This window comes from Cryphonectria parasitica (assembly GCF_011745365.1).
Source record: "Cryphonectria parasitica EP155 unplaced genomic scaffold M406scaffold_6, whole genome shotgun sequence".
NCBI classification, from domain to species: Eukaryota; Fungi; Ascomycota; class Sordariomycetes; order Diaporthales; family Cryphonectriaceae; genus Cryphonectria; species Cryphonectria parasitica.
Window position 1 is genome coordinate 743112 of NW_024468914.1, and position 11757 is coordinate 754868.

Genomic DNA, 11757 nt, shown 5'->3' on the forward strand with positions numbered 1-11757 from the left:
TTTATTTTCTTTCTTGGTGGCGAACCCCTGAGTGCTTTGCAGATCCACAGAAATGAGGCAAGTTGCAGGTATGATAGGGACTTTGGAGGCCGGATGAACGGGCGGAGGGTGTGGTCTGCCTGCAAGACCTGAATCGTCGAGATGTTGTCTTTGGTGACTAGATTATGTTGTTTTTGGGAACCTTGTCATATCTTTTTTTTCTCTTCTCCAGAAGCAGAAGTTGAGACTGTGTTCAAAGGAGTTCCAGGCTTTGAGAAAATTTAGTGGATCTCCTGGTGAGGTGTTTTAGGGGTCCATGTAACCATGTCCTTTGGTGGTCCGTCCACGCGTCAGGATAGACCCATAATAATAATCTCGCCCTAGTTCAGATGAGGTCGAATCGCGGTTCTGTGTTGTGTGTTGTTGTTGTCCAATCATGCAGTGTTTGCTAGACCGTGCGTTTAAGCGGGCTCAACCATCAATGGGCTCATATCACGGAAAACATGCCGCGTTCTAGCGAGAGTCGCAGGAGACGGTGTAAGGGGGGTTTGTCCTCAAAAGCGAAGCTTAAATAGGCAGAGAAACACATGAGTCTTTGCAACTGTAACGGTTTCGTTGAACTCTGCCGGGTTTCTTGGTCAACTGTCCAAGTCTTTGTGCGACTCGAAGAAGTCGGTAATCAGATCACTCGGTTCTTTAATCACGCGACTGCTTACGAGCTTACAGACTCCTCTCCCCCCCCCCTCACTGTCTCAGGAACAGTCAATTGATAGGACGGACCATGCTGAGAATGAAGACAAAGAAGAAGAAAAAAAAGACCATGCTACTGATCCGCTTTCAGCCTTAACAATCGACCGGCAATCGAGAGCCTATCTGCGTTAGTGTAAGCAAAGAAAAAGTGAAACAGGTTCCGAGATTCACCTAAGCCGTTTGTGGTGTTCGCTAAAAAATCATTTGATTGCTCTCCCTGAAAATCTTGAGCTGTTATCAGCATTGCACTCTATCTTGAAAAAGGAGACTTTGCAATAGAGAAATGTACTTTTAGAGATTACTTCATTTGTCTCCATCATCATCCCGTGTCATACAGATCATGTTGAGGCTTTCAATCCTGCAAGGCTGTAATTCCTCTTACCCCACGCACCGTAGACCATTCATATACCCAGTGTTCATAGACGTATCCCTATTAAGCATTGGAAAAGGAAGGGAAGCAGGGATTTGAGGGGGAAAATAAGGCCTATTGGATGTTTCTGTATTTGCGTATATGGCTCCAAGTTATGGCAGCTACTACTCACGTTATTACGATTTCGACGACCGGCTCCATAGCACTGGAGACCGCATATAGTTCTGTTGATGTTCAATGCCGTGAAATTAGTTCAAAATTCATGAAACGATCATGTGAAAGAATACACTTTAGTATTGCATTGAGCATCAAATTTGTCCTCGTGATTACATGTAGTAAATGTGTCTCGAAGTAGAAAATCATGACAGGATCAAATCAGGTCTGCTAATTGGGCAACTTCTGCACATTATGATAAGGCAGCAGGGCCACATTTCCGACAGTATTGCGTATACGTCTCCCTCGGATTTAATAACAGAACGATTCTCTTATACATACAAAGATCAAGTATCATTCCGTCCGACTTCCTGAATATGAGCTGTCACAAGTGAGAGATAAGAGGTCCTCGATTCGCTGCTAAACCTAGTAAAGTCTCACTGGGGATTCAGGAAGGCTGAGAAGCCCTGTAGGTCACTGGACACCTGTAGGACCTCTCGCACCCGTAACATCAGCGAAAAGACAGTATTTAGGAGACGATGTGCGAGGGCCAGTGAGTCGCCGTGAGTCACTGGCCCAGGGCCGTGCACGACCCCTCCAGCCAGCCATCAGCCAGACCTGTTGATAGCCTCAGTTAGCTGCCCTCGTGGCGTTTCTCTTCCTTTGTCTTTTCTCTTCAGCGCACAGCAATGCAAGCCTTTTTGCCCTCACACAGACGATCTACAGTCAAGTAGAAAGACCTTCCCAGAACAACTGAGAGACGAGTAAGTTGAGCACTGGCTCGTGGGAAGGGGCCATGTCGACATCCTTGTGGTTGTCAGACTACAGACGCAGCAGAGAACAGCACGATTTGAAGGAGTATCACCTCGACGACCTGAACTTGGAAAAGAATCGGATGGAACTGTTTCCTGAAGTGGCCACCCACGACACATAACCTGGTGAATGCCAGCTGCTTTGCAAAGATACTGTGAAAATATTACGTGGCCTGGAGGACATCCAACAATCTCTCCAGACTCTGCTCCGTTGTGCTTGTTGCAGTTCAAACCTCCTCCAGCGCAACTTACAATCAGTTGCGAAGGGTCATGGACCGACGACAACGCGAGCACGACAAGTCCTCTCGAGGTGTCCAGGGGGCCCTTCCATGACTAGCCAGGCAAAATGGCCTTCCTATTCATCGTAGCTCCTGTATCTCCTCGCAACCCGAGGATCGACACTATTGTGTTCAGTGACGATTACCCCGAACATTCTCGGGACAAGCAGTCGACAGCAATGACATAGTTATGACGGTACCTTCAACATGCAGAATCTGAGCTCGCCAAGAACGATGCAGGACTGCACACCCTTCTTCCCAGCCGTGCCATCGAATGCAAGCTTGCTTGCCTTTGCCCGCCCCCCCCCCCCTTTTCCCCCCCAAATCTGCTTTTTCTTTGTTGCATAGGATCATGTCACAAGGTGCCATGACTGGCGTGTGGCGGCCTGTAGCTAGTCAGCAACATCATGCCATACGCAGCCCGATCTCAACACTTTCAGAGACGTCCTCCCCCCCGGCCGTTGTCCACAGATCGTTGTTCCAAGGCACGATCGCCGTGAAACCCCCTCGTACCAAGATCGTGCAGGCGGTGCTCCATCTTTGTTTCTTTCGTCGCTCGTCTACACACCTTGAGACTTTTAGCGTGCTTTTTTTCTTTTTTTTTTTTTTTTTTTCTTTTCTTTTCATTGCTTCTGCTGCTTCGCGACGCTACTCAAAAGCTCTGCTGACGAGAGGGCGCGGGAGGGGAGGGGGGAAAAGCAATAATTTGGCCGAGCCTTTGAACAAGAGCCACTGCAGCAGTGTAATCATCACGCTTGTTGATGGGGCTGGAAAGGATGAGGAGGCGAGGCGAGGGATGGGGGGACTCTATTCTCCGCTTGCATGCCCATGCTAAATTCACCATGGCGCAAATTTTTTTTCTTTTTCAGCTGCGAGTCTTCGGATACTACATTCTCACCTGGCCTGATTCTGACGTCGTGTATTTTTATTCCCCCTTCTTCTTCTTCCTCTTTCTTTTCGTTCCGTTTCCGTTTTTTGTCTTTCTTCGGTTGCGTGGCGCCCGGAATGCGTACCCGGCATCAGCAAGGTTGTCTCACTTTTCTTTTAAACTTTCGCTTGAATGTTGTAAAGACAGATGAGGTTGTGGAAGCCTTGGCGCGAAAGCTTTTCTTTTTGGTAGTATCGTGGGAGGGGGGGCGGAAGAGGACAGGGACGAGCCGACTGACGAAATGCCAACGGTCGGGCATTGTAACCTACTTATTCCCAAAGCAATTTAAATTTCTAATCTATTTTTAATTCTATTTTTCTTCCTTCACCGGCCTCGATAATTTGAGACGCAACGGACCGTCCACCCTCGCTTGATGCGCATTATGACAGCTCTCCGAATCGAGTACGACGTGGTACAAAATCCAGACGTGGCTTCGTCCAGTCTTCTTCCCCCCCTCCAAAAGAGGCTTCCGAACATTGGCTCCAGAGGCGTCGGCTGCCATCGAAAAAACTGGATCGGATAATATAGACCAGCACACAACAATGGAGCACACAGCAAGGAGGTGTGGGTGAGACGGGAATATGTGGGGGTAAGCGAGAAGGAAACAAATGTCCTATTGGGAGGGGGAGGGTCGAGCCAAGGCGGATCTTTACAACACCACCAACTGAATCGCGTTGCCTGGGTCAAAAGATGTGTTGTCTTTGGAGCCATGTCTTTTTCAGCTACCGCGAGTTGCAGGCGGCCAAAGCATGCATGATTTTGACAAGGTGTCAAGATGAGACCAGGTGAGGGCCCAGGGCAAAAAAATAAAAAAATAAAAAATAAAAAAAAAATAGATTAAACTGTGCCGTCCCCAACCACGCAACCTACACACCGCATCGCCGTATCATTGATCGATTTCCCTCGCGCCCTGCAAATCCCGCTCTTCGTGTAAGTAGATGCGTGCACAGTGTCGATCATGGCCCCAATCTTGCACGCCTCCCTGATCTGTAAGCAAATGGTCGCTGTTGCCGGTTCTCTGAATTACAAAGGGGTGTTACACAGCAGGCGCCACATGGAGACGGCTTCTGCTCCCCAGCCAGTAAAGAACCTGGGCGGCAGGGTGCTATCAGTACGTTTTTTTGTTTGTCCAAAGGCAAGCCTGTCGCCCACTGCTCTAGCCGCCCCCTCACCTTCCTCCCTCCCTCCCTCCCTCCCTCCCTCCCTCCCCATCCTCCTCAGTCTGACGGGCGCAAGCAGTCTTGTGCCAGGAATCTGGTCGGACAAATCAGCTCAGGACGTTGAGCAGCCACCGTTCTTCAAGATGAGCGCAAGCACACACGATAGACGAGGTAGGGAGGGTGGCTGTCTAGTGCAGAACTGCAGAGAGGGCACAAATTCTCCGGGTGAGCATATCCCAAGCCCTGGACATCGGGATTTGCGGATTTGCGGACGTACAACTGGGGTAAGCGATGCGGGAGTTCCACTGGTGCAGTCCCATACTGGGCAAATTTCGAGCCATTGATTGATTGCTCACATGCATAAAGTTACTACGTACGTACTATGAAGATGCAGCACGGCCCAGCACTGCGGGCCCACCCCCGTTGTCACGTCCACCCGTCCGTCCGAGCGGCGGTCTACCTCGGGCAGCATGCCTTATTCTGCCTGTGCACTCTTAGATCTCGGCAAAGGCACATCCTTCTAGATTGGGTTCTTCAGGGCGCGCAGGCCCTCCCCCGTCCCGAGAGGCCCCCGTGTCCTTTTTTCTTCAGATGATCCACGCCCAAAGGCACCCATAGCCTTACCTTGGCACGGCGAAAGACGGACGCCGATCGCCACGGCCCGCAGCTGAACCAAAAGATCATACAGCGGGAGCGGCCTCACTCCCCACACCACGTTGCGATTGGCCCACACTGTTGTATCCTGTGGACCTGCAGGTTCAGCCATCGAAAATCGATTACGAGCCTGTTGATGTGAAAGGGTGTCCCGGGGGGGGGGGGGGCTCTTAGCTTAGACTCCTGCTAGGCCAATGTAGGAAAGCTATGTACAACCAGCGTTGAGCATCTGCAGCTCTGTGTCAGATGAAGATGGAGAACATCAAGTTGATTAAGATGGTGTGGACATCGATGAGTGGGTGTCCTGTCTGCAAGACGAAGGGGGGGGGCCCTAAATTTGAGAGGCGTTGCAGAACATGTCCATGATGCGGACGAACATGGAATCTAATCTGGGTCGATCCTTTGGCTTTCCTTTTGTTTTTAATATATCTGGGCTAGCCGCCTTTTCGTAGCCGATGAGACCGGAACCATGGTTAGCCAGTCGATGGTGGTTTGTCCTTCTTCACTATTAGCTTGTCGTCAGTTCCACATACAGCAAGTCTTGTTGGCCAGGATTGACCCCATATACACGGCGCCAGCTCTATCCTCGCACCAGGCCAAAAGATGATGGCCCATGGCGGTACCTGGAGCCGCTGTCTTAGCAACACCAGTAACGGTGGACCCCCGCATGTGTCCGGCAGCAAGCACAACATGAAGCAGCACCGCATCCACAGTCTACGAGAGACCCACATACCACGGGTGACGGCAGCTCGTCAACGTCTTGTCACCAGCGCCACCGAGTCTGGGCCCGTCGCAGCCCCGGACGTCAGACCCGAACAGGGTCTGACCGAGTATCGTGCCTTCACGGGCGGCGCCCGCGGCTCTGCCTCCAACCCCAGCCGTGCAACGACCGGCTTGGGGCACTTGCTGCTTCGCAACAATAACGTCAACAGTGGACGAGCAGACGCAGAGGAGGCTGAGACACAACCCTCTCCTCCGTCGGTACCGACCCAGAAGCCACAAGAAATAGTAGCCAGGGACATAGACGCATTCGAGCAGCACCGGCTGGTACAGAATGACCCTATCAGCTTCAACCCATTGGCGGCCATCAGCTGGGCCATAGGCGATGACTCTGTCGAGGATAAGAGTCGGAAACAATGTGACTTTGCTGCTTGTGGAGATGAAGGTCGTCCTGTCTCCCAGAGACACTCGCGTCCACTGCCAACCTCCGCCAAAGGAAAGTCCCGTCAGCGCAGTCGGAAGAGCGGCGAAAAGGATGCCCAGAGCATCGCTCCTCTTGCGGCAGCAGTTTCAAGGAGCGCAGACAAGCGCATTGTTGACCGTGTAGAGCCGGACCCCTTACCATATCGCAAGATGTTGAATACCTTTCCCACGAGGCCGCAGCAGATAACAGACACGGCACAAAGTTGCACGCCCCATATGTCACCGTCCACACCATCGCGTGTGTTGAGATCACACACCAGGCAGGCGTCGAGCCAGCAGCCTTCTGTCGAGCCACTGCAGCACCCACAAATCCCCGAGGAAAGAGGCTTTCGTCATCGAATTGGAGCAAGGACCGATGAGTTCGGAGCCAGTGCAGGCTCCAGCCCGAGCGCATCAGATGCCCAGCAGACAAGCTACCCGTCGCTACCGGCCCAAGTCTGCATGGCGCCCATGACCGACTTTTCAGTTGCCCAACCCCCCATGGTAGAGCCACAGACGATGCCATTCCAGGGCAATATTATGCAGCCGCAGCATCAAGTCTCGCTCCCTCAGTATCCGCTCCCTCAGTACGCTTCTCCGTCGCCGCCGCCGCCGCCTCCTCCTCCACGACAGTATCGTCCTGAGCAGCAACAAGACCCACACCAGTGTCTCACCTCCCATTACTGCTCCACGTCCTTTCCTACCGAAATCCAGCTCAACCCGAACGACTGTGCCAGACAAAATCACGCCTGCAACTGGATGCCATGCAACTCGACAGGGTTCACGTCCGAGAATGCGCTCATGTGGCACATCAGGGCGGAACATCTGATGCGGTGCCCCAAGCCGGGATGCTGTAATGAGAGGTTCCCTACTAAAAAACAGCTCGAGATGCACGTCAGGGTTCACTGATCGATTAGACAAGAGTGAGGAGTGAAGGAGAGATGGACAAGAAAGCATGAAAGGAGGCGAAAGAAAGGGTCCAGTCTGTGGAAAGTTTGAGGAAGAGGAAGATATAGGGGAGAAAGAGCGAATGAAGACTCCTTGGTAGAGTATCTCAGTGTTCATGACGATCCGTGAAAATGGGGGTTCGTGGATTTCTTGACACGGATGTCAGTCGGCAACGACGGAACACATGCGCAGCCGTCAGCCAGAACTTTGTATGAAGGACAGGGCGAGAGTCCAGGATGGTATAGACGAGATAGCCCATAAATTTGCGATCCATCCACCCAGAGCTGCTGTGGTGTAACGCAGTCTTCATGATGGCGAGGTGGCATGAGCGGTGAACCGTCTCGATCCTCATGTCCGCACCCGTGATGTAACCAACGATGCCGAGAGGAGAGAACATTATCCTGCGCTGGGAAATCCACCCCTAGCCATCTTTCTCGCCCGCTGGTCACGGCGGCTGTGATTCGCTCGTTGGCCCTTATGAGCCTCTTTCCTTCGTCTGGCCTGCTCCGTCTCGTGCTCCCCGCTCGGGCCAGCAACATTGCCCCCGCCGCGACCGGTGCCGCCTCCCCTTCCTCGGCCCCTGCCACGTCCTCTCGCGCCGCCTCGTCCACCTCTACCGCCTGGCCCATCCGTATCTGACATCTCTGTGCCGGACCCCGCAGGACTCGCCCGCCAAGCTGTCGAGGCCAGATCGTTCTGCTGTCCCGTGAACGCGTTGACAGCACTGTACTTCATCTCGAGGCGGCGTTTATTGTTCGCATTGCGTGAGAGAATGATGGCCCAGCCCTCGATAGCCTCATCAGTCATTCCCGTTCCAGCCTTCAGCTTGCTTCTTGGTGCGCTTCCTCGAGTCGCCTGGTCTCTGTTGAATGTTCTCGGATCAGCCTGGTAGGCCTTCCACAAAACCTCCTCATTGTCGTCTGTGGCGGCTTCCGGCTCTGCGTTGTCGACCGTGCCACCTACGTCGGCTGCGTCGTACGTGTCATCGCGCTCATCATCATCCAGATCAAAGGTAGCCAGGGCGGAGAGGATGGCTGCTTTATTGGGTGCTGCTGCTCGGTCTGCGAGGACGTCGTCTGCAGTTTTCTCGGCATCCCGCTTGCCGATGTGCAGATTCGAGGTACCAATCGTTAGGCCAACCAGTTCGTCATCATCATAGGCGTTGTGTCTCTGGGGAAGCTGGGGAGGTGTTGAGCGAGGCATCAGGCTGGATCTTCTCCTTGTCTTGGGTCTGTTGGATCTGTGACAATAGTGAGCAAAACACTCCACGCAGGGCAAGTAGCCAGGATCTACGTACAACTGCTCGCTGCGATTTGCTTCCTTGAGATGTGACGGCAGCGAATCCTCCAGGAGGTGGGCGATGACTTGCTCCGAATCGTCACCATACTCATCCAACAACTTGGACACGAAGCCTGACCCAAGCTCAGGAAACAGATCTTGTATCTGCGTGATCTGGCTCATGCGGTGGACGTGCACCTCGCCAGCCATGGCTTCATGGTCATGCAGCGCAGCCCCTTTACCCTTGTCGACCCGGCGCCTGACCAGCCTCTTGGGCTTCATTCCCGGCCCTGGCTTCTTCCAAGCAGACAGGTCTCTCAGAACATTCCTTGCCCGTGCATTCTCGGTACCGGATGCCTCCAGCTTGTGCTCGATCTGCAGCAGCAGCGGGGTTGTGCTCACCAGCTCGGGGACGAGCGAGTCATTTGCGCTGGTCGGCCCGGCCTTGTGAGCCTCGGCGGCTGTTTTCAGTGAGTACATCTGATCAGTGAGCATGGACAGCTTGGGTGGATCACTCTCCATCAAGCCCATGAGGCTGAGGTAAGTGGTGGTGACGAGAACCTTCCTCAAGGGTGGGTTCATGATCTTGTAGCAACTGATGAGGCCGTCAAGAAATTCGCTTCCAGCTAGCAAGAAGGACGCAGCGGAAGGGGATGCGTGTATTAGGTGGTTCAGCCGCTCAAGACGCTCCTCAACTGACTTCAGATCGCCCTTGATACCCTCATCTAGGTTCTTGATGAGAAATTTCTTGACTGCGGTCAGAGAAACCTCCACCGTGGCCTGGCACGGCTCGGGTAGTTGAGACAACACATGTCCAACTCTCTTCTTGCCATAAACATGACTGAAATCGGATAGGAACTCCCATTTCAGCAGCAGTGATGAAGGAAAAGCCAATAACCTGGAGCTCAAGAGAAAGCAGTTCTTCAAGAGCAATTTGCTCCAGATCGAGGTGCCAACGAGAGCTGGGCCATGAGCTGCGACTTCTCTCATGAAGGAGTCGAGGAAAGCCTGTACGGACTCGTCATGCAGGGTCTGCTTCGAGAAGTCGGGGTCGGCCAGGTGGATGTGAGTCTCGGCTAGAGAAATCCATGCTGCCAGACTGGTATTCCACTCGTCAATGGATAGCAAGTCCTTCCATGCAGCTGAAGGAAAAGGCGCAAATGGAGGTAGAAGCACTGAGGCCATTGTTTTTGTGTTGTAGCTTTGTGTTGCATACGCTGTTCATCTGGCTGAACAGCACCCAAGAGAAGATGGAGAGAGAGAGGTAGGATTCACCAAGTATGTACGGTGATCGAGCGAGGTAGATCCCCCCCAATATCTTGGCCTGCCCAAGCACTTCCTTTTCATCGATGTCATTACAGCAAGTCGTGACACCATCCTCGCCGGCTGACTCATCACTGTTTTCTCACAGCTGCGCCTGCCCAATCAGGTCATCAGCGTTGACTAGAGGCGCTAAGCCATCCTTGCTCTAGCGTATCCCACACCTTTGCCCCGTCGCATCAAAACCTATCCTAGCGAACTTTTTATCGCATTTGCTTTCTCAATACGACCTTTGTCAAAAAACCAGAACAAACATCTCTTCGCCAGCCTTCATCACTTTGCCGCAACGCACCCAAACGTTCGAGTCGTGAAGGCCGTATCACCTACAACAAACAGTCAAGATGTCTTACCAGAAGGGCGACAAGGGTGACTTTGAGGCTCCCGTATGTTCCCTTCTCCCCCCCCCCCCCCCCCTCCTCCTACATCCAAAACCCTCCAACCCCACCACCACAAGATTATCCAAGGAAGCAGATCACGATAAACTAACCAAGACACCGACCTCTTCTTCCCCCACGCAAACAGAAGACCCACAAGATCCGCATCACCCTCACCTCCCGCAAGGTCCAGTCCCTCGAGAAGGTCTGCACCGAGCTCATCGAGCGCGCCAAGGGCAAGGACCTGCCCGTCAAGGGCCCCGTCCGCCTGCCCACCAAGAACCTCAAGATCACCACCCGCAAGACCCCTTGCGGTGAGGGTTCCAAGACCTGGGATCTGTACGAGATGAGAATCCACAAGCGCCTGATCGAGTACGTTGGCTTCCTCCCACGTCTTTTTTTTTTCTTCTTCTTTTTTTTTTTGCTTCAGTCTCCTCCTGGCCAGAACGCCCAGAGACGGATGGCTGTACGCATGTGTGTGTGTGTGTGTGTGTGTGTGTGCGTGCTAATCAGTGAACTTGTGCAAACAGCCTCACCGCCCCCACCGAGGTCGTCAAGCAGATCATCGTCAACATCGAGGCCGGCGTCGAGGTTGAGGTTACCATCGCTGCTTAAGTGCACGCGGCGGTTCGCCCAAACCCCGGTCTGCGCACTCCCGCAGCGATCACTACTCCGCACCGGCACGACACCGAATGGCGCTTACACACCGCTGGACTATTTCCAGCCTTGCACGTCTGTGTGTGTGCTACTGGGGCGAGCAGTGGTCGCAAGGGAGATGCGAGATCTTTCGTGTTGCTGGTCAATATCATCTTCGACACGGGCAGTATTGTCTGTGTCGAGCAGTGTAGCGCGGATAGAAATTACAAAGAGACCATTCTGAACTGACATCCCATATTCCTTGTGTGATTCTTTGGTGGTATTGAGGTGATATATCAAACATCTTGGACCAAACCTAGTCAATCGAGTCGTGACGCCTGTTTGGGATTCAATCCCATTGTCCAAATACCTAGAATTGTCACAGCCATTATCAATGATACAAAGACTAGCTTGGTGTTCACATAGATCACCTCTCCTCATTGGGGTATGGTATGGTATGGTATCGTAATGTAAGAACAGCAAACGCAAATCACATCCTGGCTTCAGAAACGCCCCCGCCGTCGGTGCCTCGATGCAGCTGTAACCCGTTTCCGCATCTATGCTGCTGGTTTTTTCTTTGGTTTATCTCAAGTGCCTTCCTGCCCAATCCATTGTAGCTTTTCCTTTGAAATCCCCTCTTCCCGTTGTATCTTACTCCCATATAGCCGTGCCTCATGTACACGCCGGCACTTCGCTTCCGAGAGGTATGTATATTGACTAGACGGGTAAGTTGTTCGTCTTGCGTAGATACGCTTGTCGAACAGTGAACAAGTGTTATGCAGTCGACGAAGAATCGCCTGTCGATTGTGCTTGTGATGCTGCACGGCCTGCTGCTCAGTGCTCAAGAGTACATATTCTATCTCGGCCTCCTTAAGATCACGTCGCAGTAGGTGCGGCAAACAACTCGTCGATTGTTGCAACAAATTTCCTGATGA

General features: G+C 52.7%; 4 protein-coding genes across 4 annotated transcripts; 3 read left to right on the forward strand and 1 right to left on the reverse strand.

The window, feature by feature from the left end:
* Window positions 1–3960: 3960 nt before the first annotated feature.
* On the forward strand, window positions 3961–4954 carry M406DRAFT_73832 (uncharacterized protein; the record flags this gene model as incomplete). Its single annotated transcript, XM_040925661.1, has 5 exons — window positions 3961–4055; window positions 4107–4200; window positions 4406–4601; window positions 4636–4714; window positions 4825–4954. The coding sequence occupies 5 exons, from the start codon at window positions 3961–3963 to the stop codon at window positions 4952–4954; spliced, it is 594 nt and encodes a 197-aa protein (XP_040774169.1).
* A 733-nt stretch (window positions 4955–5687) lies between these two features.
* On the forward strand, window positions 5688–7175 carry M406DRAFT_73833 (uncharacterized protein; the record flags this gene model as incomplete). The annotated part of the gene is made up of 1 exon (XM_040925662.1): window positions 5688–7175. One exon carries the CDS (start codon window positions 5688–5690, stop codon window positions 7173–7175), a length of 1488 nt encoding a protein of 495 aa, XP_040774170.1.
* A 435-nt stretch (window positions 7176–7610) lies between these two features.
* M406DRAFT_261369 (uncharacterized protein) lies at window positions 7611–9677 on the reverse strand (the record flags this gene model as incomplete). The annotated part of the gene is made up of 2 exons (XM_040917435.1): window positions 7611–8427; window positions 8479–9677. 2 exons carry the CDS (start codon window positions 9675–9677, stop codon window positions 7611–7613), a joined length of 2016 nt encoding a protein of 671 aa, XP_040774171.1.
* Window positions 9678–10051: 374 nt separating this feature from the next.
* M406DRAFT_356973 (ribosomal protein S1) lies at window positions 10052–11072 on the forward strand. The gene is made up of 3 exons (XM_040923563.1): window positions 10052–10195; window positions 10335–10558; window positions 10717–11072. Exons 1-3 carry the CDS (start codon window positions 10154–10156, stop codon window positions 10799–10801), a joined length of 351 nt encoding a protein of 116 aa, XP_040774172.1. The 5' UTR covers window positions 10052–10153; the 3' UTR covers window positions 10802–11072.
* Window positions 11073–11757: the final 685 nt, after the last annotated feature.

What these genes read in the sequence shown, in the direction of transcription:
- M406DRAFT_356973 (XM_040923563.1), top strand. Translation starts at nt 10,154, where the DNA reads ATGTCTTACCAGAAGGGCGACAAGGGTGACTTTGAGGCTCCC. An exon ending in AGGGTGACTTTGAGGCTCCC is followed by an intron (nt 10,196 to 10,334) that starts GTATGTTCCCTT and finishes CCACGCAAACAG; the next exon opens with AAGACCCACAAGATCCGCAT. An exon ending in ATCCACAAGCGCCTGATCGA is followed by an intron (nt 10,559 to 10,716) that starts GTACGTTGGCTT and finishes TTGTGCAAACAG; the next exon opens with CCTCACCGCCCCCACCGAGG.